General features: G+C 37.3%; 1 protein-coding gene across 15 annotated transcripts in view; it reads left to right on the plus strand.

The window, feature by feature from the left end:
* The window catches only part of plekha7a (pleckstrin homology domain containing, family A member 7a), a 93547-nt gene that overhangs the window by 15070 nt on the left and 50683 nt on the right, over positions 1-27794 (plus strand). For 9 of the 15 annotated variants that reach the window (XM_077194469.1, XM_077194470.1, XM_077194472.1 and 6 more), the window contains exon 4: positions 20849-20932. In XM_077194469.1, coding sequence (XP_077050584.1) covers positions 20849-20932 — 84 coding nt within the window. Of the gene's footprint in view, positions 1-459; positions 951-16857; positions 16993-20848; positions 20933-27794 lie in introns of those variants that run through there. The other 6 variants (XM_077194473.1, XM_077194478.1, XM_077194480.1 and 3 more) reach the window with 3 other exon arrangements.

Genomic DNA, 27794 nt, shown 5'->3' on the forward strand with positions numbered 1-27794 from the left:
TTCAGCATGAAGATCGAGTTTTGACATTTTGATTGAAAAATTACGATGCATGTTTACATTGAAAAAAAGAAAAGAATGAAAAACCAGCATAGTGGAAAGCAAAAACACATTCTTTGTGCAATTTTCAGTTTCGGACCCAGCCTGTGACTTTTCTTTTCTCAGAGTAGAACTCAAGAGCACCTGTTTTTTTTATTTATTCATTGATCAATTACATTTCCAGATCATTCTCTCTCTCTCTCTCTCTCTCTCTCTCTCTCTCTCTCTCTCTCTCTCTCTCTCTCTCTCTCTCTCTCTTTCATTGATATATATTTCCCATCCTGTGCTCAGTCTACCTCTTCCTCCAACAACACTGCACATCCTGTGACAGAAACAGGCAGAGATTCAAAAAGAGTAGGTTCACTCTTTTCACCCCTCCCTTCCTCTTTCCCCCCTCCCTGTGAGTGTGTGCAGAGGTACGTCAGAGCAGAAGACTGGTGTGTGTGTGTGTGGCTGATGAGGAAACAGGAGCGTCGGAGATAGGAGACTCCACACAGACAGCAAAATCACGATGCTTACGCCTTTGCCTGCTTCAACGGCGAAATGTGTTGGTTTTACCTATTCTGTGTTTTGACGTCCACGGAGCTCTGAAACCTCTCTGCTGCTCACTCTTGAGAAATGGATGAGATTTAGATTCTGGAACTATTGCATTGGGGCTCTTCTCGGGACTCTTTCCTTTTACTCTGATTCTTTCCATTTCTTGCGTTGTTTTCCTCTCCTTCATGAAGCCTGCATTTACTTTGCTATTAAACTGAAAGCAACAGAACTGGGCTTAATGCAAGTGTCAGTCATCCAGTCATTCGTTTGGAAGTTTGGCACTTGGAGCTGTTTGGATTAAACATGTGGAGCCAGTCAGGATATTCCAAACAATACCAACCTCATCCCTCTCACCCCTTTTACAGTGTACCGTACAGGTGGGCCTTCCTCTTTTATTTTATATCACATTGAATGTTAAGGATGAAGTATTTAAATTGGATTTTGGCAACATTTCACATTCGTTTTCCTCTTCCTGTAATGGGGAGTGTCCACAGAATCCTTTCCGAGGGGTCATTTCAGGATGGATCTGCCTGGCTGTGTTGATGCTGAAACCGTGTGGCAGGTTTTAGTTGGATAAAACTAGATTAAATCGAAATCACGTGTGTCTGTGGCAGGGATTACACTGCTGTGGGAATGAATGAGAACTGCTTTATTTATGTCAAGACATTGTGGAATTCCAACAGGTCCTGTTGAACTGGCAAGTTGAGTGAGTTCTGTGGAAGGGAAGACGTGATGCTCAAAAGCATGTCATAAATGCTCTCTGTGAAGGTGTATAGTGTGCTTCAGAATCTGAATGCATGCCTTTATATTTTATTGTCCTCCTAACAGGCGGTTTTGTATTTCTTTGAATACCAACTGCAACATTCCAATTAACTTGGAAATACTTCTGCAAGTGTGTTTACTTTGAACTCAAACTCTTTCCTGATTGCTTAAAAAGAGATTGTTCTTTCATTATTTACTCATTGCAGGCTTTCGGCTCAGATGCGTTTCTCATGATTCAGTGGAAATACTTCTGTTAGTTCAGTTGACTTATATTTTTTGTGTGCTTTCAGAGGCACAGCAGGTGTCGCTTCTTTAACAACTTCTATCCGCATAATGTGTTTTTACTGTTCACTTTCCCTTGCTATAGACTGGAAAAGTCAGTGTAACTACATTTGTTTTATAAAGCAGCCCTACTTCTCTAGCATTTGTTTAACCACCAAATTAGATAACTTTGCTTTTGATTCACCTGATAATGCTTTTCTGAAAGTGTTGCTTGGCTGATATTGAGTAACAATTCATCCACTCTTTTCTAGGACTACAAGTTTGAGTTTTGAGCTAAAGTTTTTGTTTCATTAAAGGTACATAGTTCACCCAAAAATTTACATTTTGGCTTCATTTACTCTCCCTCAAGTTATTCCAAACCTTTATGAATTTCTCTTTTCTGCTGAACACAAAATAAGATACTTAGTAGAATATGGGTAACCAAACATTTGATGGACCCTATTGACTACCATAGTATGGAAAAAAATACCATGGAAGTCAATGGAGCCCATCAACTGTTTGGTTTCTTCCATTCTTCAAAATATCTTCTTTTGTCTTCAGGAGAATAAAGATATTCATTCAGGTTTGGAACAACTTGAGGGAGAGTAAATGAAGACAACATTTTTATTTTTGGTCTATCCCTTTAACGCAGTGGCTCCCAAACTTTTTCTGTTGGGTCCCCCTTTTGTAGAAAAAAATATTTTTAAGACCCCACCTAGATGTACCCACATAAAGATACTCTTAGACACGACCTTGCATACAAATTCCTATAGGATTTATTTGTATCATTGTAATAAATACAACTTCTCAACTTCAACAGGCTTCTCTTTGTGTTTGTGATGTGAAAGTCTTTAAATGGCATCTTAACTTACAGATTCATACTGTCAGAATATTTTGAAGCACACAACACACTGTTTGATGGGATCTCTCTTCATTACCACATTTCTACTGATGAATCCGAGGGCGAGATATGCCTCATTATATTTTCTTGTCTCTAGGGTGTCTAAACTGGGCATGACTAAATGAATGTTGCAAATCCATTTCTCCTTTGTGTCAGGAGTTGTGTGAGTGCTTGGAGCACGTCAGAAATTGAACGGGGCATCAGTTTACTGTCGGAAATTTGTCATGTTGCGTATTGCGAATCCACATCCAGTGTAGACAGCCTCACTGATTATAATGACTTCTATCTGCTTTTGTCGCGTCGCGTTTCACTGCTCGCGTCTGGTATAGACACATTGTTTTGGTATTTGTGCATTTAAAATAGATTCATTGTCTGCTTTATTTTTACCTGGCACTGGCAGTCCTTTCACAAATTTGGGAACCACTGGATTAAGGATTGTGTCATCTGAAGAGTAATCTGTTAAATTTGACTATCTGTTTGATTTTTCTAAATGGCTTGGTAAAAGTGACATATTTAGTGATTGTACATTATAATTTGTAATGCATGAATACATACATGCAATTAAAAAGTCCATAAATTCTAGCTAGCTTGAAATTGCAGAGTTAAACTGAAACTGCCCATAAAACCATAAAACCCCTGCCCATAAAACTTTTGAGGACTGGGGAGAGTTACCACTTTTTGGTGTATCAACTCCTTCAGATCATCTTATCTTTAACAATAGAATAACATAATTGGCTACGTCAAGTCACTATAGTATTTGGTTTGCGTTATGTTTACAACTTCATAAAGTCTATATCGTAATGATCTGCTTTGTTAAGTAGCACATTTATAGACATTTCAGATTTACATTTGTGTTAAGCTCCAGCATACCTGGAAAAGGGCCTTGGGGAATGAATGGATGGATGCATTATTCTGAGCTCCTACATAAAAGCCTTCATAAAAGTCTTTATTGCATGGGGTTCCCTTCGACATGCAATTTATTCTATTGTTACGCAGCACGTTTGAGCTTCAGCAAGAACCAATGAGGTTTGTTCAGCAGGTTCGGATGAGCTTATGTTCAATAATCAATGTTAAATGTTTTAAACCACTCGATTCATATGGATTAGTTTTGCGATCTCTTTATAAACTTTTTGAAGCATCAAAGTGGTAGTTGCGTTTCTGTCAATGGAGGGACAGAAAACTCTCAGATGAACGAAAGTCTTACGGGTTTGGTACGACATGAGGGTGAGTAATAAATGACAGAATTTTCATTTTTGGGCGAACACTCCCTTTAAGGCTTCATTGTGTACTAATCTTTGAAAAAGTTGTGGTTAAAATTGCAGAAAGTGTATTGGCTCACACAGCAGGTGTGAGTGAAAGAGCAGATTGTCCTGATTCAAATCGTGATTAATCTTAACAGACTTGACCAGTCTGACCTCATTACTATGATGGCATATAAGTTGCCTGTACCTCCTAATTGATTAACAGTTTCATTAGTTCCTCATCTCACACCACGCATGACAAACATCCACTCATAATCAATCAATCAGTCAGTCTGTTAAGTGTACTAAACTGCTCTTTGATTTTCCTCATGCTGTACTCAGAAACCTCTTCTGAATGCAGTGTAATATCAGAGCTGATAATAAATTCAGCTCTTCATGAAAAGATCCGGGCTCTGAGACAAAATCTACAGCAGTGTCTTTGGTGTGATTATCTGTGCCATTTACAAAAACGCAGAATTTGCACATGGAGCCCATCTGCTTCTCCAGCCCTGGCATGAACCAATCACATTACAGCATGGGTCCCAGAGAGGCCTTGCTGAGACCCCAAAAGAGGGCTAAAAAAAGTCCCACGCTCATCTGAGCTGGATCCTGCGTTGTAATTTGCGTTGTGACCCGAATCCGTGATTTATCCAGCGCCGTCAGAAGATTGAGAGGATCAAAGATCAGAGGGATGATCCAGATGTGTGGATATGTGATTTGTGAGAGCCTCGGACTCATTCGTGTATCTTTCTCTGTGATGAGTGGACATCCAGCCGATGAACTGGAACATTTTTATTTCTGTGAGAGGACATTAGATGTTACAGCGAGGGATATTGTCAGTCTTGAATCCACTGAGGGCTAAAAACCAAAATGCTAGGCAGCTGTTTTCAGAGCTGCTTGGGACTGAACCATTCAAGGTATGACTAATTGAGCAGTTAGGCTTGGTTTAAAGGAAGCTGCTGGGAATTTTAGTAGTGATGTCATATATCATGTGACCTGAGAGGAAGACGGTTTGCCATGAATGCATTGCACCTTATATTTGTCATATGCTCTGCTTGCTTTAGTGTTGTGTTCCAGTAAAAATACATAGACCTCTTGTACATTTATATTAAATTTGACTGAGATAGCCTACTGTATTATGATACTTTTTTGAGAGTATATATATTGAATAATATTGCACAATTTCACTGCATTTTTGTTCAAATAAATGCCTTGGTAAGCAGGTTTGTTTCACTAACAAAAGAAATTGTAAATTGCAAATTTTACTGAAAAACAAGGCAAAAAAATTCATCTCCTCATTCTCTAAACTTCTCACGCCTTAGTCTAAATGGCTTGTCTGACATTTAAATGTCGCTTTTCAACAAGGGACTCAAGTAGCAGCATAGTTCTTGTTGACTGTCTGTCAGCGTGTGAATATGTGCAATGCCTTTATTATTAATTCATGCTAGCCATTTATGAAGGTCTCTTATTGCTGCTGAGGAATGTTTCTCTCTTTAATTGGGATATCCATTATAATCTCTCTTAGCTTTGTGTGAAATAGAATAGGGATGCACCGAAACCGATACCAGTATCGGTATCGGGCCCGATACCAAGCTCATGTACTTGTACTCGTACTCGTAAAAATACCCCGATACCAAAGACCGATACCTCACTTATGTCCTTAGCTTATATTTCTTAATTCTTATGAACACTCTTCCTGCAGTTATAGTGTTGCTAGATTTAATAGTACACTCTAATATTTCACTTTACACTTTCGGCTGTGATTACATTGTTACTCAGTGTTATGTTAAACATTTGTTCTGTGATTTCTTTGGCACTTTATGACAAATTTGTTTGTCTTGTTGTCTGATTTCTTTAGCACTTTGACAACTTTGTGACACCCAGGTAAAAATTACATTCATTATGTCCTTGGTTTTGCCCTTTGGAGGTTATTGGACACTGTGAAATTTGGGCTTTGAAAATTTGTGATAAGCACAATAAGAATGATTTATTTTTTAAGTTTATTTAAGTTGTTCAAAATAAAGATGCTGATATGTTCATTAGTCTCATTGTGTTGTTCTTAGAAAATTGCCACATAAAACGAGAACCCCCCCCAGTACAACAGGTATCGGTATCGGCGAGTACCAGGAAAAAAATATCGGTACTCGTACTCGACCCTTAAAAAGTGGTATCGGTGCATCCCTAAAATAGAATGTAAATCGGGGTTTGTAAAAGAGTCGAGGCCAGCAACAGTTCAATTCCCATTTAAATGAATCTGAAGCCCTGCAAATATTAACACTGATGTGAATCGAGCTGTGCAGAATAATAAAATGTGCATCATCTGTCTTTGGAGAATGAGAGTGGTCTAAAAATAACTTTGGTGTGTGTGTGTGTATTTGGATCAGCACCAGGTGTTTGGGTTCAGGGTCTGATACAATATATTTGTCTTTCTGCCACATACAAGAACATGGATGAGACACCTACTTGTATTGCCTAAATACAAATATAATTCTCAAGAGAAAATATAAACAGACTTTGTTTACTCGTACAGCAAAGCAGTGATTCTTGAGGAGGGCACAGGGCTTTCATTAAGACCCGAAGGAATAGAGGGGGAGAGCTTTTCGTAAATGTCTTGAATAATTTCAGATGTAATGGTGGGTGGTGAAAATTCCAATGTGTGAATATTTGAGAATAATGTTGCTTTATGCTACTGACTGGTCTTTAACCGCATGCATTCAAAAACAGAGTCTGTGGACCATCATTGTGTTTTCTGGTACTTTTAGTACGGTACAACAGGGCTAAAGGCACACCTTAGGAAAAATGTGCTTTTTCCTACTCCCATAGTGTATGATTATGGAAAAATTGGGACATTGATTCAGCACATTCTGTGGGAAAATAATTCGTATTGATATAAATAATTGAAAGTTTAATTTAATACTTGTTCAAAACAATCACTTCAGCTAAAATTGTACTATTTTCTCTTTATTTTATTAAAGAGTTGAATATACTGTCATTAAAATGTTTATTTTAAAAATACAGAAATAATACTTTTAAATGGCTTTACAGTAGTAACGATAACTATTATATTTTATTATAAGTAATTTGAAATATAATGGTTTCATTATAAATATGGTGATTATCTCTAAAGTGATCGGCCAACACAATAAATTATATTAACTCTGAATCAAACCATGTTATGTCAACAACTGAAAAAGTCACCCAGCTGTTTTTATTGTCAATTATTGTGACTTTAACCCAAATACCATACTTTTCTTTGCGCTCTCAGCCAAAGCACGCACACATAAAGCCGCCACTTAAACAGCTTGTGAGGGTCAAATTAAGTTCTTTTTCATAGCTTATTCCACTTAAACGGTCAAATACACACAAACTTAGGTCAAAATGCCAGAGTAGTCACGTAAACACATACATTTATGTTTTAAGTGAATGTAAACAGTCAAGAAAGAAAACACATGTGTAACAGTAAATTGGATCAGTGCATTTGGTCCTGAAGTGACAGCAGCCTAATAAACCTGCTGCTCTATTAGTCATTATTGTTAATCAGACAATAAATGAAAAAGAGAAAATCACTCACTGCTCTTGACTGAATAACATTTGTAGCTTTAATAAAGATTAATCTATATTTCATGTATGCAGTTAGGACTGTACAGTGTTATTTTGCATTTGATTATTCATTTTCTTACTTGAATATACTGTTAGACCTACCTAAAGCATAAAGCACTAATTATTTAATTTGTATTTTTATTCTATTGTATTTGTTTGTGCTACTGCTTTTTAATACATTTAGGTGAGATAATTGCAATTTCTTTAAAAATTCCCCCTGTAAGAGTCACCTATAAGGAAGGAAAATTCATCCCCTGCTCATTTAGCTCTATTGTACCCTGTCAGTGGAGTTTGCAATGAAAATGGCACTCGAGGTCTGATTAGAGTTGTTGTGGCGAGAGGAAAAATGTTGTAGTGGTGAGCGGGCGGTATAACTAAGTTGTTGGCTGAAGCAGGCTGTCTGAGAGTAGTTATTTTGTTATTTCTTTAAATAATTAATCTGTGGAGCACAGTTCTCAGTTCCCTGTAGCTTTGGGAAGTCTGACACATTTCTGCAAATCAGTTTCTTTTGAACAGATCTTAAACATCTGATTTTAAACAGGTTTAAAAATTCTGGATTGCAGGAATGAGGCCTAACATTATAAAAACCATCAGGAATGTAAGTTGGGAGCAGGTGGAAAATTCTATTGGAGCAGGTGAAAAATTCTATAGGAGCAGGTGGAAAATTCTATAGGAGCAGGTGGAAAATTCTATAGGAGCAGGTGGAAAATTCTATAGGAGCAGGTGGACAATTCTATAGGTGCAGGTGGACAATTCTATAGGAGCAGGTGGACAATTCTATTGGAGCAGGTGGACAATTCTATAGGAGCAGGTGGACAATTCTATTGGAGCAGGTGGACAATTCTATTGGAGCAGGTGGACAATTCTATTGGAGCAGGTGGACAATTCTATAGGAGCAGGTGGAAAATTCTATAGGAGCAGGTGGACAATTCTATAGGAGCAGGTGGACAATTCTATAGGCGCAGGTGGACAATTCTATAGGAGCAGGTGGGTGTAAGATGGAAAGATCTGTCCCACACAGACCAAAGTGTTGCTGGTTTCTGTTTATGAGAATAATAAGATATTTCAAAGCCTGTATTTAAAGAAAAAACATAAATTTCCTTATTTTCATAATTGAAATAGCTACTGTACAGAATCAATAAGATAACTAACATACTTATGCATGTGCGTATACAAAATATGTTATTCTATTATGACAAATTTTATATCTTCTGTCAGATCATTTTACTTTGGATTACTACAGTTTAAGCTTTTTATTTTAATTTGTTCTGTTCAGTAAGTTTAAAAAAAAACAAATATACTTTTGTTCAGTAAGGATGCATTAAATTGATCAAAAGTGACATTAAAGACATTTATAATGTTGCAAAAGATTTATATTTCAAATAAATGCTTTTCTTTTGAGCTTTCTATTCATCAAAGAATCCTAAAGACATTTTTTTTGTCATATTTTCCACTAAAATATTAAGCAGCACAACTATTTTCAACATTGATAATATTAAATGAATTCTGAATGATCATGTGATACTGAAGACTGAGTGATGGTTATATTAAAATAGAAAACAATTTATTTCAAATGTTACAAAATTCATTATTTTAAAACAAAATAATTAAATAAAACAATTATTTTAATAATATTTCTCAATAAAACATTACACAATTGTACAGTATTTTTGATCAAATAATTGCAGCCATTGTGAACCTAGGATACTTCTTTTAAAAACATGAAAACATTTGCGTAAATGTCTTGGTGTATATAAATGTAAAAAGTATTAAATAGAATTTTGGTTGTGTTCTTACCTTAAAAATCAACATGAAAAACATGCCTTGATTTATATTCACTTAATATAACTTGATTTTCACTGTATTTTACTCAAGATGGCTCCTCAGACCAAATGGTCTATGTATAATATACTGTAGCATCCAATTTAGTAAAAACATTAATATTTAAATCACCTATCCCAACTTTGAATTGATTGGATTTATCCTTCAGTTTTGATCTATGACCTTATTATTTCACCAACAAATGCTTAGAAATGACCTATGACCTTCATTCTCAAACACGCCTGAATGTTTTGGCTATTTTTGGGAGCCACATTTAGACAGGTTAACCCTAGAGTCAGGTCGGCATGACTCATCATGCAAACACAAACACTCAGTGACCTGGGATATTACAATATCACACATTTTTAGTTGAACATAATCTGCCCTTCATCTGCCTGTGTGTGTGTGTGTGTGTGTGTGTGTGTGTGTGTGTGTGTGTGTGTGGGCTTGAGTGCAGTGACTCATACGGGCAGCAGATTGAATCAAGGGGAACAATAGATTTGAGCAGAACAAATAGTCAGGAAAAGGCATGGATCAAAGAGCCGTATTACCTGTTTCCTGCCTCATTTTACCTTCTGTAGGCCACGACAGCAGCACTCTTTATTTTTCTTACATCCTTCTCAATGACAAAACAACATCTCTCACAGAGAGGAAGGGCCACACCGCTGGGCCCCAGGCTGCTGGAGCCTATTTTAAACTGAGATCCATGTTTCCTCTGGCCTCAGTGGACCTCCGCCTCTGCTTTTACTTCAGACATCAAGAAGAAGTTTTATGCAGCTCAACAGCACTAGTAAATCAATGAGGAATATGAACAAGACTCAAAGCAGCTCAATTAAATGTGGTATGCTTCTTTCTTTATTTATTGTTTTACTCTGTTCACTCCTTCTGGGCTCCTTATCAGGGTTTTTCAAATCTGCAGCCACAAGTGCCAACTGTTTTTCTAAGATAAATGGTAATAGGTTTCAAACTGTGTTTTGCATATGCTTTCTCTTAGGCTACACATTTGAGATTCATCTTTTGTCCTTGACAAATCTGTTAGTCTGTCTGCTTGTTTGTTTTTCCGGTCACATTGTTTGGTTTATTTTCATGGCTGAAATCGAGCCATTTCAATAGGTATTTTGAACAATTGTGAATTTCACTCAAGGGCGAAAGATTTCCCAATGCAGATTTCGCATTGGGTTTAAGTTGATCACACGAATTCGCCGCGTTGACCAACAGAAAGCTGCTTGGTTTGAAAGTGGCTGTGTGTCAATACACTATTGACAATAGTGGTTTCCATTCACCTATTTTTATACAAATCTTAGGGTATATCGCTTAAAAAAACGCTAGACAGAAAGGACAATATGCACATCAATTCTAAAAATGCACATAAAATGCTTATCCGCATAAAAACCCTCAATACGCAACAAAAAAAGTTTTCTGTTGGAACTATAGGGAGCGGTGGAACAGCATAACTGGACTAACCAGCAGATCAGTGTCATTGCACAGCATCTCAAATGTTGTTTTAGTTATTCAAAAGTTTGTCATCAGGATGATTTGGTTTAATTCCCTCCCAGAAGCGTCTCACATGATTGCGTTCACGAACACCAGCATCCGAAAACAATATGACATGACAGTATTTATTGCGTTTCGTCTGTGTTCTGAGGCGCAAGTAATCTATGATGAATGAAGAAGTGCCACAGCGGCTTCCACGATTGCAGCAACTTTGTTTTATTACAGATATTTTGCACCAAATTTCCCAGGAAGGGACAATTTTTTTCTCTTAAAAAATATATTTTTATGTGATATTCCAATTTTGTGCACAAGTTAAATTTGCAACCTTGAATGGAAATATAGCTAGTGGATAATGGACTTTTTTTTGCCAACTGAATTTTTGCTGAAATTTCAATGTCATTGCAACCTTTATATGCAAAAAAAAAAAGTCCTGTAGGATTATATTTTTTATCGTAACTCTGCCAGTGCCACATTTTCTCATTGTCTTCAGAAAATATAAAAATCTAGTTTATTTCCTCATTCTGAAGATGCCACAAAGTATCTTGATTGATAATGGCAATATGTTATCAAAACAGATATTTCAATATTTTTTAAATAATGATGGATCACTGAGAATGAGATTTTGGCGTAGAGTTTGGCTTAGGAATTAAAATGTAATTTGGGATAGAAATTGATCCGGGAAAACAAAATGACAGCGCACACACATTGCAATTTTATGCAAATTAAGAGGAGTTAGTTATAAGATCTTGATTTAGAGATTTTTCCTTCTTATAAGTAACTGAACAAATTTGTTTCCATAGAATTATTATTCTAAATATAAGGATGTTTGCTCAGATGCATTAATAAATATTGATAAGAGGTGAAACGTTGTTCCAGAAGAGAACTAACATACTCTTCTGTTAACCAGCGTAACAGGTAAATCCAGTTTATTTGGTTAAGTTGCTTTACATGTCATTTGAATACCGTGTCATCAGAGCAATTCTGTTTACAATCAACCGCTCTTCTGAAGTTTAATGTTCCCATGACTTGTCAGGTTCACTGAAACTTGATACGAGATTAGAGCGAAAGACTCTAAAAGGGATATTCTCACTCTTGGAATTGGACAAGAGTTTCCTGTATTGTCTTTTTACACCCAAAGAAAATGATCTTTGCACCTATAGCCGATGTTCTCTTTGTAAAAGTATAAAATGTGTTGTACATCTCACTTTTTGGCATGTTTTTGAGATGACGTAAATTAAGTGAAGACTAAAGAGTGTCTTTAATTTGAATACATATATTACTGATAAATTGTTTTATTTTTGATTGATTAAGAAGTGATTCATTTATTTATACATTCTGTATTTCACTCATCGCTCCGATAGCAAGATCGCTCTCAAGACAAAATATTCAGAAAGTATTGACAATGGATTACCTTTATACTTTCTCTCTCACTACCTTTCGAGGCTCGGTTTTTTCTACTGTTGATGAGTGAGAGGACTTGTTGGATAATCTCATTTCCCCAGAAGTCTGAGCTATTGAATTTCCTGATTTTTGATTTCCTGAGGTGAAGGAGGCTCGTGAATTGCTTCTGACATCATAGACAGGCAGAGACAGTGGTTTGCATAATAACATCAGGGTGAGAAAGTTAATTGAAAAGACCTTTTGAACCTTGTTTCATTCAGAGGAGCCTTTTTTTTTACTCTCTATTCAATATCATGTGCTGGAATCCTACAAAAGGAAAATAATTAAAAAAGAATCCCATTTCTAACCTTGTGAATTATAACTGGTGGACTTGTAAAAGGGTGGTACAATGCCCTTTTCACAAGATGTAAAATAAGTCTTTGATGTCCCCAGAGTGTGTATGTGAAGTTTTAGCTCAAAATACCCCACAGATTTTTTATAAAGCATGTTCAAATTGTCACTTTTTGAGGGTGAGCAAAAATCGTTTTGTGTCTGTCCCTTTAAATGCAAATGAGCTGCTGCTTCCGGCACAGAGGGCGGAGCTTCAAGAGCTTGTGTCCTTTTACCTCACACAGACATGCACTGAAAATTTCAAAAACGTATAGCCTTTTATGTTCAAACCGGAGTCAGATGATGGAGAGACTCAAGAAGAAGTGACAACATATAGAAGCAACAGGACATTTCTGAATGGTTAGTTGACGAATTTCTGCAGCTGATGTGTAGTTACCTTCTATTCATTGACTAGCATATTCTGTCATGATAATCTATGAATTGTCTTCCGGGGGCGGGGTTTATGTAAATTTTAGGGTTGTTGATGTCACTAACCCGGGACGAAGCTCGTGTAGTCCCTACCAGCCGTTTGTTGTAGTCCTTAAAAAGCAATTTCTTTAAATGCAAATATCTCTCTTTGCTTTGAACTTTAATGTTGCTCAAACAGCAACATTACACACTAACTAAAGTTAGAAAAGTGAAATCATAATCAACCACCCGTTTAAAAATCTGCTTGTTCCATTTTTTTTTCTTCATCAGAGGTCATTGGAAACCAGGATATCACAAACCTGATTCAAAATAAGTTGGCTTCTTGTTAAAAGTGATACATATTCATTAGTATTGTCATAAATAGATTTTTCGTTGCATATAGATTCTGAATATCTGAAACCGTATCGAGACACTGGTATCAGCTTCTCAACACAATGTGTATTTTATTTAAAGTCGGCATGAAACAAAAAATGTTTTCTCTTTTGTGACGTATGTAATAGCTTCTCGAACAAGATTATTTTTTTATTTTGGATTATAAGTAGCTGATATTATACCCAATTGTTAAATGAGACCACAGTACTAAAAGCGTGTGAAAGATCTTATTCCAGCATTGTTTATCCTCCGTGATTTATCTTCTTTTTGATCCCTCTTGCATTTTCCTCTCTCCAGTGTCCCGCCTCTCTGACTGTCGCAATCGATTTTGGAGATAAGCAGCCTTCAAAGTCTCATCGCATGCTGCCAGAAATCTCCAAGCTGCATGATGGATTACGTCAAATTTCCATCTATATTTATCCGTGAATGAGCTGAGTTTGTGACGGCTTATTGATGCCTCTATCAAATGGCAGGACGTAATACAGACATTAACTGAGATAAGTGGGCCGACCAATGAAGATCTAAATTTGTGCTATACCCGCTCAAATTGTAGTCAAATTCAGGATATGATTCAAAAGACCTCTTTTTTATTGAACGTTTCTTTGATACTGAACAGATTGCTCTTTATCTTTGTCTTTGGAGAGCTTTTCCATCTCCTCTCAGAGAGGTCATTGGCCTGACAGCTGAAGTGGCTTTTCCATGTCTTCTCCAGGGTTACTGACTGTCTGATAAGCTTTTTGAGGTTCGAGGAAGTTTGACCCAACACACCCTGAAGCCTTCTATCAGGCTCTTACATTTTGAATGTAGCCATATTTAAGCAGGACTGTATAAATCTAGCCCCCAATTAGGGCTGGGCGACACTTCAAAAATTAGCAATATTATCACAATATCACACATATGGGAAAAATGTTCAAAGTTTAGTTTATAAAGACAGTAAGCCAATTTCTTCTTTTTTTCATCTCTTGTAACAGCTATCCAGATATCGGATAGATGAATAAAAAAGAGATGTGACAAAAAAAAATCACTTGAAAAAACGAGTGAAATTGGCTTACTGTCTTTTATAAACTAAACTTTTAACATTTTCATATTTGTGATATTGTGATAATCATGTCTTTTACATAGGGCCAAAAATCTGCCTTTTAAATTATTCCAAAGCAAATGCAAAAATATCGAGAAATATATTAAGCATTATTGATTTTTCTTATCATGAGAATGACAGCTGATAGGCTGCTGCTTTCAAGGTATTTACTTTGCTCATTTAGTTAAAAACAGTAAGCAATCACTAGATTTTTATTTCAGCGGTGTTTTGCCATAAAATATTGAATATTGTCAAATTTTCAGAATAGATCTGTGCATTAAGACATTAACACATTGAGTGTAAATGCAAACTAATAGACCCGCCATTTTTTCTATGTAACATGTTTTTATGTTATTCTAAGAACTCACTTTGTTGTTGCAACAACCTTAACTTTTTGTTGGAAGATCATTTTCTCCATATTTTTGTATAAGATTTTAAATGCTACTTTTGTGTTTATTTAGTAAAAAACAGTGTGAATTTGAGATTATTTTTTTCAAAAGTGTTGACTTTGAAATGCAAAAAATATATAGATATATTCAAATATTTTTGTCAAAATTTGGAAAAATATTTATTTTTAGCTATATCGCCCAGCCTTAGACTCAGGGTCATACACCTTAAATAGCTTTTCTGTGTCCTTTCCCTGAGTAGAAACTCAATTTCAGTAAAAACGTGACCTGCTGCCTGTAGTCTCTCTGTGTCTGACAGAGTTGTAGCATTTTGATGCGAAATGTGGCGTCCCATTTCATAGAGCCTCTTCCTACTCAGTCATTACTGCATACCCTATGCTGACAGCAAAATTTTCATTACCTTTCCAATGACAGATTTAATAAGTAATCTGTTGGTGGGAATTTGCTCTTGAGGGACAAAACAGTTGGTATAGCCTAACTATGCGACATCTGGCACTGAATGGATTATGGTTATGATGAACAGTTTTGACAAAAAGACAAGGTATAGTATAACTTGTCGTTGCATTCCTTAACAGACATTTTTCTATAAAAAAAACAAAGTGTACAAATCATGTTGCTTGTACTGCGAAAGCCAATACTAGGATTGATGGCACTCTCAGCTCCAATTACGAGAGAGATGGCATAACTTGGCATACTTTAATTGATCCACTCCAGCAGCTACTTATTTTTAGATACAATCGGGGCCTAGCTACATTTTCATTAGGGGCCGTGCTCTATTCTTATTACACTGCTGGCGGGTCTCAAGAGGACAAGTTTGGCTGCATCCCAGCTTTCAATTACATAGTGTCTTGTGTACAATATTCATTTATTTTGTGTAACAATGAAACGAGAATGAAACTTCCCTAGTCAATTTAGTACTTTTAGCTGCTTTATTGGTGTTCATCCATTAACAATTTTGTGACCCCAGACTGGGTGGGGATGGGGATTTTTGTAATTTTTTTTCCTTTCGAATACTGGAAAGCTCAGTAAAACGATTAATTGGGGGTAGGGCTTGGCGATGAGACTATAATCCTTCCTCGATATAATTATAGCAAATGTTCGATATAATGTTAATGCGTCAAAAGCGGAACTAAACAGCACTACTCGTTTGAAGCACGCCACGTGAGCCATTTTTCTCCTCGGATCAAACGGCAGTGCAGTGCGAGCTTACTAGTCTTAATTCTACGAATAATCCTACGAATGTCTCAGTGATTTAAACTAGTTTAAACCAGATGAAACAGCAACAGCACTGACAAACATGAGAAACATTGCGGCATGAACGATCCAGTTAGAAGGCTTTTCAATCTACAAATCTCCATCATTTACCATAGATTTACTGTAGTAACACTAACTGGCCAGCCAACATTGTAACTTACAGCGGCCCACTGGGAAATGGCCTGTCCGTCCATTTACAGCACCCTGTTATTGTGGCAGAAATGTGGTATGTTCATATCAAATTTAAATATATTATTAATGTAGACATGTATTAAAGACTGTCACCGTCCTGCTCCCCTTCCCGAATTCAATTCAATGGAATGTTTTTCACCTGGTGGCTATTTTTGGTATTACGCCTAAAGAAAATCTCATGGGAACTTGAATTTTTGTGATATAAACTTTAAATTTAGAACACAACTTGATTAGATATATGGCTGTCATTTTATAAAAAAATATTAAGTTCAGTATATTTGATTTACTGTAAATTTAAACTTCCATAACTTTTTCCCACTTTCATTTTCTGAAGTGCTTTCACTTCAGCAATAATCTGCAATAACAAAAAGAAAAGTGTTTTCTTTAAAACAAGACCAAACTTAGGTCTATTTTCCAAAGCATTCTTGAATTACAACCATTTAAGTTTGAATAGTGCATTTTAATGTCCATTATCAAAAGGGGGGGGTGACCGTAAAGGGGTTTAAGGAGTAATGGCGTATAATTACAGTATTTTTTGTTAAGCTATAGCATTTGTGAATTTGTATTTATAACAAACATATTTAGGCTTTAATGTTTAACCTCAGTTTTTTGCGAGCTCACGCAGCTCTCTTCAGGAGTCGTCTCTCAGGACCATGACACTGACACAAGACACCACACCACTGGCATTTTACCCTCCAAACCATACAAGACAACTAGACACACTAAAGCCTGCAACAGAGGTAGTGCGCTGAAGCCGAACCAGTGACGAGACAGTAAACAAAAGCCTGCTGCTATTCTGCAACACTGTATATGGCATCAGAAGGACGCTTATTGATTGTAAGTGGAGAACAGGTCATTCACCATTGTGAAAATCCTCTTACTAAAGTAATGGGGTCTCTTTAAGTACGATTTTAGCTTACTGGTAAACACGCTGTGCTGATGTGTTTTCTAAAGGAGATGTCTGGGTGTTAACACAGTGTGAAATTAGGTCTTGCTTTGGTTAAATTTTAGCTAAGCTGGTTTACTGTTATGTGCTTCTGAGTTTAAGTTTAACAAAGAAGCTTTCAGTGTGGCGGAAACTTGTTAGTCAAACACAAAAATTAAGCTACTCCATAAATCACTGCGCATGCTATAATATTATACATTAATATATTAAATGACTCATTACTGTCGTATGAAATGTGTTTGGCTGCTCTATATGGCAGTAAATTACATGCTGACTCTGGGTCAGTGTGTGGGATTCAAACTGATTATGTAGTGATTCATTGTAATCAGGGGACCTGCATTAAATGTCAGAAGATGAATTTTGCATCTCAGCCTTCTGTAAATTTCATCATTCTGTGTGATATGAATGGGAATGACCTTGTCCCACTGAGAGAACCCTTTCAAATGCTTTTCAACCGGTTGCTAGTGTTTAAACACGGCTCATCTGAACATTTTTAAATAGACACCATAAGTAGACGCCACCTTTACACGCCAATTGAACAAATAAACATTTTAAGGCAATTCATTTTGCAGTGTCAAAACATGCCAGCTGGCTTGTGCCAATCAATTTAAAGACAAAGCTTTCACATTGGGGTAAATAGTCTGTACAATTGAGGGATTGGTGCCTGACACATTTGACGTGCACTGCTTAGCTGGATATAGCCTTGCATCCTCAGATAAATGAATGTATTTGTATTTATAGTCGTTCTTGCCTTTCACTTGCAGTTTAGTTTGTGTTGTGCCAAGTTTGCTTGAGGGTCTAATGACCGGAAGACTATTATGACCACTTGATGTCTTCCACTCATCCTGACATTGATTCAGAGAGTCATCTTGTCGCAAATTGAACAGAAACATCCAGTGTGTCTGTGACATCTTTAAAAAAAACAGGTGACCAGAAACTAGTTACTAAGGGAAATCAAAGGATCATCTTGGTGCAGCATAAAGTCTGGTACACAATACAGTTTGTTTTTAAGGATCGCTCAATTAGACCGAAAAAGACATTCTGACTGACTTGTAAAGCAACTTATTTTGTTGTTCTGCTTCTACTCCATTCATTCATCTGAAACCGATTATACCACAATAATGCACCATCCATATCACAATTTCAGTTTTGTTTTAATCATGCAGCCCTATCTAAATGTATAGGAGAAGGTGGACAGGAGCTTGTGGCATGTGGAGTGTTTCTACACGATCACATGAGACTAAACAGGTGTGGTGGTGATTATAGAGATCCGGGGGGCTCTAGTCAAGGATGCACGCCATGTTTGTGCTCACAAATCCTTTACTTACCACAGGCTGTCAGGCAGAATTGTAAAGAGCTCCATTACCAACAACCGTAAAGCTGATATAGCTGCCGCAACCTGTGTGGCATCTCCGTGCAGTGACTTAAGGTCTTTAAATATATAGAAGCGACTGTAAAGGAAACAATGCGCTCTGACCTCACCTCTACATCTCACTGCCTCAATGGAAGTGTAAAAGCATGTTGAGTTCACATGTTTACACTGTTGATGCAGCGAATTCTTCTGCCGAAATGATGCCTTGTGACTTCAAAGCATTCCTGTTCAGATAAGGAGTGTTATATGTTCAAGGTCAGTTTATATCCATTTAAAAATGGTTTATATTTTGAGAAGAAGAAAAAAGACTCTTTTCTGCTTTTCTGTGGCTGTTCTTCATGGCTTGTCTGCCAAGCATGGAGTCATGTCTGAAACCAGTTGCTTCATTTCTCAGGGACCATTGAGCTTCCTGGGCTTGATACAATCTCCAAGCTTGACTTTTCCCCGGCTCTTCAATACAACAGTACAGGGCTCATTCATACTCTATTGCTTTTAGTTCGATCTAAGACTGTCGATGTACCTTGGCGGTTCACCCATATTACCTTGAATGGGAGCAACAAGCAACAGTTGGGTTCCTCCGTAAGTAAAATTCCCATTACTTTTCTCCATAGGGAATTTACTTTGACAGCTTTAAAGACAGACCTGCTGTGAGCTGTGAGGCTGTTAATAATTGGATATTTTTATTGATGGAACATTACCCATGATTCTACAGAGAAATCTCCAACAATCAGAGAACTGAAAACAAGCAAATTGCGCCAAAAGTTGTAGTTCTTTTGTAGTTTGCCATTGCAAAAGTTGTTCGCCGTTTTTCAAACGAGTTTGTAATGTTGAGATTCACCTCGTAGCTGGTTGGTATGGTTCATGGCATATACTGTAACTCTTGAAAGGATTGCAGCTGTTACTTAGAACAAGTTAGTGTCCTGGATTTGAGCATTGGCTGGATCAACAAGCTTTCTTTAATGCAATTTGAGCATAAGAAACAACATTTATGGGACAGGTCATGTCAAGCACATATACTGTAAAAATAATTTGATCATTCATCGATTGTTTCCCTCAACTGGACAATTTCGTCTCATCTTGATTTTGTCCATTAGTCCAATCACAAGTAAATACAAAGTAGTTGGATTAAGTCTAAGGAATTAAACAGAGTAAAGGTGTGGTCACATTTTTTGCATGTGCAAAATCCAGTAATTTTAACAGGAATCCCTGTGGTCGGGAAATTCGTGTGAGGGCACAAGATGTCCCCACTCATATTTTGCATCGATTTGCTGTGTTGACCGACAGAAAGGTTTGGATGGGCTTCTGTTTGAGCTGTGCTTCTTACTTCATGATTGACAATTGACCTTTTTTTGCAAACAAAATTTCACTAATGTGATCACACTACACATTTACTGTATGACCACTGCATTTACTATACTGACAAAACCATTTTGTTGAAATTTCAGAGCCCGCACCTTATGTTGCTCTGCAGGCCTGTTTCAGTTCTCAGCATGGACCTTGTGTGTGTGTGTGTGTGTGTGTGTGTGTGTGTGTGTGTGTGTGTGTGTGTGTGTGTGTGTGTGTGTGTGTGTGTGTGTGTGTGTGTGTGTGTGTGTGTGTGTGTGTGTGTGTGTGTGTGTGTGTGTGTGTGTGTGTGTGTGTGTGTGTGTGCGTCTAAAAACTAAAACACTTTGTGTAAGGGGCTGTTAAATACAAATACATGTAAATGTAAGTATACTGTAATTATATTACCTTCAGATTTCTTTTCAGACTCATTTGTGTTTCTTTTTAAAAGAACATTTTCTTAACACTCAGCAGCCATTAAATAGACATAAAAGGTGCTTTTCATCAGCTCAGACATAACAGCAGCATACCTCTGATTAAATATGCAAGCACAGTTATTTAGTCTCTTTATGTTGTTTTAGAAATGAAGCATTTGAATGCACCGTAGAGACAATGCCCCTGTTCATATGGCCAGTGTATTTCTGCTGTGCAAACTTGCCCCCCTCACATGTAACTTGATGTTGATGCAGTTTCTTAAAATAGGCAAATTGGACAGCTGACTGCTTGCCAAACCTCATACTACATTACACTGAGAGAATAAATCATTTCCAATGATGCCTTACTTACTGAATGTAATATTTTAGGTGGTATTACCTTATATACAGTCATTAGTCACTGGCTACTGTCTCATATTGTAAACAACCAGATTAAAGAGGCAAACACCTCTGATTATCATCACTGGTGTTGTGTGTGTGGTTCATTTTGATGGACATGTCTGGGACAATCTGAGGCTCTGATTGTGCTGACGTTCACTTGGTGATATGTGTTCTTGCTTCAGGGAAGCATAATAATCATGCTAATGCAATGCTGCTTTGTTTTTGTCTCATCTGCAGTCATAACCAGAGGACAACTACATTCATACATCCAGTGACAGGCCTGATCTCTGCTGAGAACACTGATTTCAGACTTCAGGACCAGTAAGTATTGCCTTTTGACATTGCTTATAGTAAAGGTTGACCAGATCGTTTAAGATAGGATTATATTAATGTCCTGTCTCAACCTAGTAGCCCAAATCTTGAGTTTAGTCTCTAATAACAGAGATTGTATAATACCTTTTTAATGTATGATAAATTACAGGATACATTTGTCTAATTTGACCTGACGGGGGTTTAAATAGTAGCATTACTAATTACTATTACTAGATATTAATTCATGTAAAAGCTGATATTATATACTACATGATTTGTTTATTTAGTTTATAGACTATCGGCATCAGTTGTTAACTTGGATTATTTGCTACTTTGATATTGTAAGCTAACCTTCAAGATTTTGCAGTCAGTAATATTTCCTCTTTTGAAAGAAGATAATACTTTTATTTAGCAAATTTGCATCAAATTGATCCAAAGTGAAAGTTTTAAAACATTTGTTACCAAATTTTTTTTTCTCTCTAAGATTCTTGGGAAAAAACATCACTGTTTCCACCAAAAATATTAAGCAGCTCAACTGCTATCGACATTGATAATAATAAGAAATATTACATGAGCATCAAATCAGCATGTTAGAATGATAGAAGGATCATGTGACACCAAAGACTGGAGTAATGATGCTGAAAATTCAGCTTTGCATCACATGAATAGATTACATTTTAAAATATATTAAAATAGAAAACAGTTATTTTAAATTGAAGTAACATTTCACAATATTGCTGTTTGTACTGCCTTGGTGAATACGATTTTTTTTGTACCGAACCTTTGAATGGTGGTGTATGTTAGTAGCTCTTTGAATTGCAATTGAACAGAACTCTCTACTGATATTATAAGGCAGTAAAATCATACCATTATGATCTCATGATCTATATGTTGGTAGAAGCAGAGCTGGAAGGATACAGCTGACTGAAGTATCACATTTCTCCACTGGCATTTGTCAATAGTCTTGCTCTTAACAGGTCCCCTGCCGTCAAGTTGTAACTTATATTACAGCTGTCTGTTTTATCAAACATGCATGCAGATCACCTGGGTTGTTATGCTTTTCATCAAGAGTGGTTTGTACAGAAAAATATATCAAAATACTTTTCACTCACAACACAAATCTGGGCTGTTTCATTTTATGCTTTAAGAGATACAGCAAAATCTTTCAGGTTATGTTCGAGAACTCAATAATAACGTTACACAATCCAGCAGCTCCATGTTCGAGAATGATCTGGCATTAGATGTCAGTTTCAACAGCTGCCCACCGGTCTTATCTAACTCGAATCTCTCTAAAAGCAGCTCATATTAGCGCGTATAGCACAAAAGACTGGGGCTCTCATAGCATCTGACTACGAGCGGGAGGCCGTATTCTCCTGCCACATCCTAATGGATGCATCTCATTACCAGCTGTGTGGGTGCACAAGGCTTTCTGAGAACCGCAGGTTATGTGTCATTGGCTGTTAATGTTTCAGCCATATCACATGTTGGAAAGAACTACTATGGACCGTGGAGCTCGTAAAATAACCGAACTTCTATACATTATGCAGATTATGATGACGGATTGTGCTGGACACTTGACACTTTTATTTATTTCTAGGTATCATTTTGACGCATCAAAGTTGTAATTTTTTGAGACTTTGGTGCAGAACTCATTTTGTACTGTTTTTACTGTAATATGTAGTATGCTGTAGCATGCTATTACTTTTCTAAGCGATCATACAATTTTCATATGGTGGAAAACAAGCAATAACATCCCATGGACTTAAACCTATGAGCCAAAATGTTATGACCACCTGCCTAATGTGCGGTTAATCCTGCTTAAACATTGCTGACCCGCCGATGCATGGACTCTACATACCCTGAAGGTGTCCTGTGGTATCTGGCGTTAGCAGCAGATCCTGTAGATTGTGAGGTGGAGCCGTCGTGGATCAAACTGGTTGGTCCAGCACATCCCACGGATGCTCAATTGGATTGAGATCTGAGGAATTTGGAGGCCAGGGAAACACCTTGAACTCTTTATCATGTTCCTCAAACCATTCCTGAACAATGTGTGCAGTGTGGCAGTGTGCTTTATCCTCCTGAAAGAAGCACTTCCACCAGAGAACACTATTGTCATGAAGGGGTGTACCTGGTCTGCATCAATGTTTAGGTAGGAGGCACGTGTCAAATTTACGTCCACATGAATGGCCAGACTCAGGGTTTCCCACCAGAACTTTTCAGCTTCACTCTCCCTCCAGTGGCTTGTCGTCGTCCCACAGTGATCATGGTGTCGTGTACATATGTACACGGCCGTCCATGTGATGTAAAAGAAAATGGGACTCATCGGACAAGGCGACCGTAAAAGAAAATGGGACTCATCGGACAAGGCGACCTTCATCCACTGCTTCACGGTCGTGTGCCCATTCAACGGTGGACATCAGTCATCATAGACACTTGGATTAGTCTGCAGCTACGCAGCCAAATGCAGCAGAGTGTGGTGAACTGAACTGTGTGTTGACACACAATCCTGCCATAACCATCATTAAAGTTTTGTGTGACTTGTGCCACAGACCTTCTGTTGGCTCGGACCAGATGGGATAGCCTTTGTTGCTCTCGTGCATCAATGAGCCTTGGCCGCCCAGCACCCTGTCGTCGGTTTGTAGTCTGTCTCTCAATTTCCCAGATATTGGCTTCATCTGTGACTGGTCATAATGTTTTGGCTCATCAGTGTATCATGACTGACTCTTCAGTCTCTGCTGACCTCAGTCTCAGAGATATGGAGTGGGCTTGTTTGACGTGGTGTCCACAGGCCCCAGGGGCCACTTGACATATCTTAAGCACCAGAATATCCCAGAGACCAGTGCTATTTTTAGATTATTTATATAGTATTATATTATTTAGTTGCCAAGGCAACATTTTTAATTTCCATAATATTAAAGTTTGTATTATTAGCCTATGTTTTCCCTCTAATATTTATATTTTATTCTATATCAGTTTTTTTCAGTTACCAAAAAAGGTTTTAATAGATTTAGTTTGAAGGGAAAGTTCACCCAAAAATTACGTCATTAATTACTCACCCTCATGTCGTTCCAAACCTGTAAGACTTTCGTTCATCTTCAGAACACAAATGTAGATCTTTTTGATGATTTATATTTTAGGCTAGCTTGGCAGTGCTTTTAGAAATATTCTACTCTGCTAAACCATGCTGATTCTTTCCATGCCTTTACTAAGAGCCACTGAATAAAAGGTGCTGGAGAAGTTTGAGTGCACAAAGCACATGGATTCCTCAGATGTTATGAATGTGCTATAAGCACAATCTGTTTCTGTTTCTTTTGTATGTTAGCTCTTTATATGTCTGACCATCTGTTCTTAGATTGTAAGTGTGAGAATCGTGCTGTGAGGTTTCCTCGACTATCTTCCCTGTTGACTCTACCTCTTATACAAAGACTTCTGATTAAAACTGATGGAAAATTACAAACATATATGTCATACAGGTTTATGTTAATGTTTGGGTGTTATGATAGTCGGGCTTATGGCATAATGTATGAGAATAGGTTAGGAATGACAGAATTACGTTATATTTTGTATAACAAACTTCAGACGGCTCAAGGTCAGACTGTAATGACAGTTATGCAAAGCACAACTTTCGTTTTTGTGTAGCAATAGATCTTGTTTACTAAAAGTTGTGGCTTCCTTTGTAATTATGCCAGCTGGAATCGGGAGACATTTTATCTCAGACATTTTTTTGTCATAAAAGACAGATAGAACAGATTTAACACTAACTTAGATAGAGCAGTAACTTGAGTCAGCTCTGATTATTTTAATATTGACGATCATAGAGGACACTTTTGGTTCCTCTCTGACTGAAGAGGAGTCAAAAGCGGTGGTTCTGTCCTAGTTTGCCAGGAGCCTGTGCTTCTGAGCTTTGATTGCTGGAATATATTTAACTCTTTCCCCGCCATTTATGTAATTTCCGGCTTTCCGTGTTTTCACTGTCATATGGAAGAGGGCGCTATTTCGCATCTTCTGAAAGAAGACAGAATCTCCTGATTCAAAATACATGTGAAGAAGAAGCAGAAACAAGCAATAGCATATGTAAGCAGATGCATATGTAAAATAATGCATTTATCAACATTAAACAGCATATAAATCAAAACCGCCTAATGTTACCGAATGAAATGTCGACCCAGGATGAGCTACAGGACTGTGGGGGTGTTGATGGACTCGATCTACTCTACTCTATACATATCTACTCTATGCTTTGATCATCATTCTGAATCCAATCCGAACATAGTCTCTGACAAAAACGTGATTTTCTCAGCTTTTCTGCTTTTTTTAATGAACCGTACCCACATTCAAGTGTTGAAAAAAAGAACGCATTTTTTTTTTTAAAGCAAGAGGGTCTGTTCTTTCTTTGATAAATTGCATGTTCAGATATACATACCAAAAAAAATATTTTGGGGCCATGAACATTTTTTGTTTAAATTATCAAAAATGCAGGACCTGACTAGCAACATTTTTCAAACAATTTATCAGAATTAATATATACGGTTCAAAAGTTTTGGCTTTGCCATGTTTTTTTGGTTGTTTTTTTTAAAGAAGTTAAAATTAATACTTTAAGTCCGCAAGGAGGCAATAAATTGATCAAAATTGACAGTAAAGACATTTATAATTTTGATTTGTAGAATATTTAAGCAGTATTTATCAGAAATATGTTTTAAAAGGTATTTGTCAGTTTGCATAAGTTCATAACCCAACAATATAATCGCCTGTTGAATGTCTCAGGAATTGTATTTGACATCCAGGCCAGCGAGCGCTGAAGGGGTAATTCATTCTCGGTCTAATCATGGGGAATTATACTTGACACATCATAGCAACTGTAATTTACTAAAAGCTTTTTGAAGTGAGCCTGTGATATTAAAAATTGGTACTATGCATCTCTTGTGTGAATCAGTAATGAACAGTGCAGTGTTGGAATGGTTGTCAATCCAGATCCAAATCCTAGTGAGTCACTTCACTTCCTACTACCTACATAGTCAGATGACTTCTAACAGCCATGGAACCTCATAAGTGACCAATTTGGAGTGTTCTACATAGGCAGCTAGACACTAACATTGCTCTATATGGGAGACTTAAAGGGATAGTTCACACAAAAATGAAAATTCTGTAATAATTTTCTGTGGAACACAAAAAGAAGAGCTTTTGGTTGTTTCTAACAGTTTTGGTTACCCTTGACTTCCATTGTATAGACAAAATAAGAGACATTTCTTGTGTTCCAAAGAAGAAAGAAAGTTTTATAATGACATGAGGGTGAAAAAATAATAAAAGATTTTTGATTTTTCTTATCCCTTTAAGCCACAATTAATTTCACAATTAAATATCACTTCTTTTTTGTGTTGAATGAAATAATTGTATATTAGTAACTCAGGATTGAAGTCAGGATTCAAGGCCAATTAGTGATCCTTTGAAAGTGTCAGAGGGCTTAAACTGTTAGTCATTCATATTTAATACTAGCCACATATACCCTTATCAATACCCCTTTATCATGGTAACCATAATTTCCACTAAGATACCATAGTTCTCCTTCAAACAGTGTAAAGTTTTCAGAGCCCGTGCTATTTTTTAGTGACAATGGTGACTATCTATGATAGTTTGGTGGAAACTTACCATTGTCAGTTTAGGAAGGGTAACTTTAATGTCAAACTCCTGAGAGCAGTGAAACACACTGTTTGTCATTGATGTCACCATGCAGAGTTCCAGTCAAATGTCATGTTTTGCCACCGGCTAAACGCATCATATGCTAGCATTCAACTATACTAGCACTATGAATGAGACTTCTGATCACAGAGGATTTCACCTTTACACTGATGTGGAAACTACCTGAAGTTATACCCACTGACATGCCATTATCAAGCAGTAATAATATGATATGGGTAATTATGGAAAGTATGGATAATTAAAATGGGGGCAAGAGAGACGAGGCAAAGCTTTGTTGTATGGTCCTAAATGTGTGGTGTGGTGTCGTCTAAACCTGAATAAACTGTATGACGTGACGGACAACTAGTTGTCCAGTCCGGTTCCGGTCACACAGTGTGAGTCCTGAATATTTACGGGATGCAAGTTCAGTTGAAGAATGTGATTGTCACTCCCGTAAACAACTGAACTTTGTGTGAACGTAAACTTATTAAGGACTCAACTACAGGACCGACAACAGTAATCTGCTGCTGTGTGAACGTGGCCACAGAAACACGCAGCTCATATATTTATTTATTTAAATCGAAACTTTTGCGATTTGCTAATCACACCAAGCCATGTCTTGATTTCGATTTAAAGTGTGCATCACTAATTTAACGTATCGAATAGGGCTGCAACAACTAATCGATAAAATCGATTATAATCGATTATGAAAATCGTTGTCAACGAATGTCATTATCGATTAGTTGGTCTGCTTACGTCACGGGGAGCGTTTACTGGTACGCACACACACGCAAGGTCTCTCTCCCTCAGGCGCTCTGCCGAGCGCGCGCGCTACACGGTTTGGAGCAGTCTCTTCTGTCTCGCTTGCGCGATTTCGGGAGTTTGAACTAATTCGCGGGCATCAGGGAGCCGCAATCAATATGCGGGAGACTCCCGGGACTTCCGGGATCTTGGGATGTCTGTATTTTGTCTCGAGCATCAGGTTGCGCAATCAGTTCGCTCGCAACGTAAGTGATGGATTAAAATAGCGCTACCGCAGAAATAGGTTCAATTAAAACGGTCTTTACAAAGCGAAGCACTAAATATAAAGGCAGTTAATAACAGCAGCAGTAAAATATTGTTTTTTAGTCACTGTACTCAGTGGTTTTCAGCGAATGCTTGTGCACTAATGCATAATTTCTCCTGTCCTTTACTC

This window comes from Siphateles boraxobius, unplaced genomic scaffold (genome assembly GCF_051911475.1).
Source record: "Siphateles boraxobius isolate OS27281-9 unplaced genomic scaffold, OSU_SipBor_1 32, whole genome shotgun sequence".
NCBI lineage: Eukaryota > Metazoa > Chordata > Actinopteri > Cypriniformes > Leuciscidae > Siphateles > Siphateles boraxobius.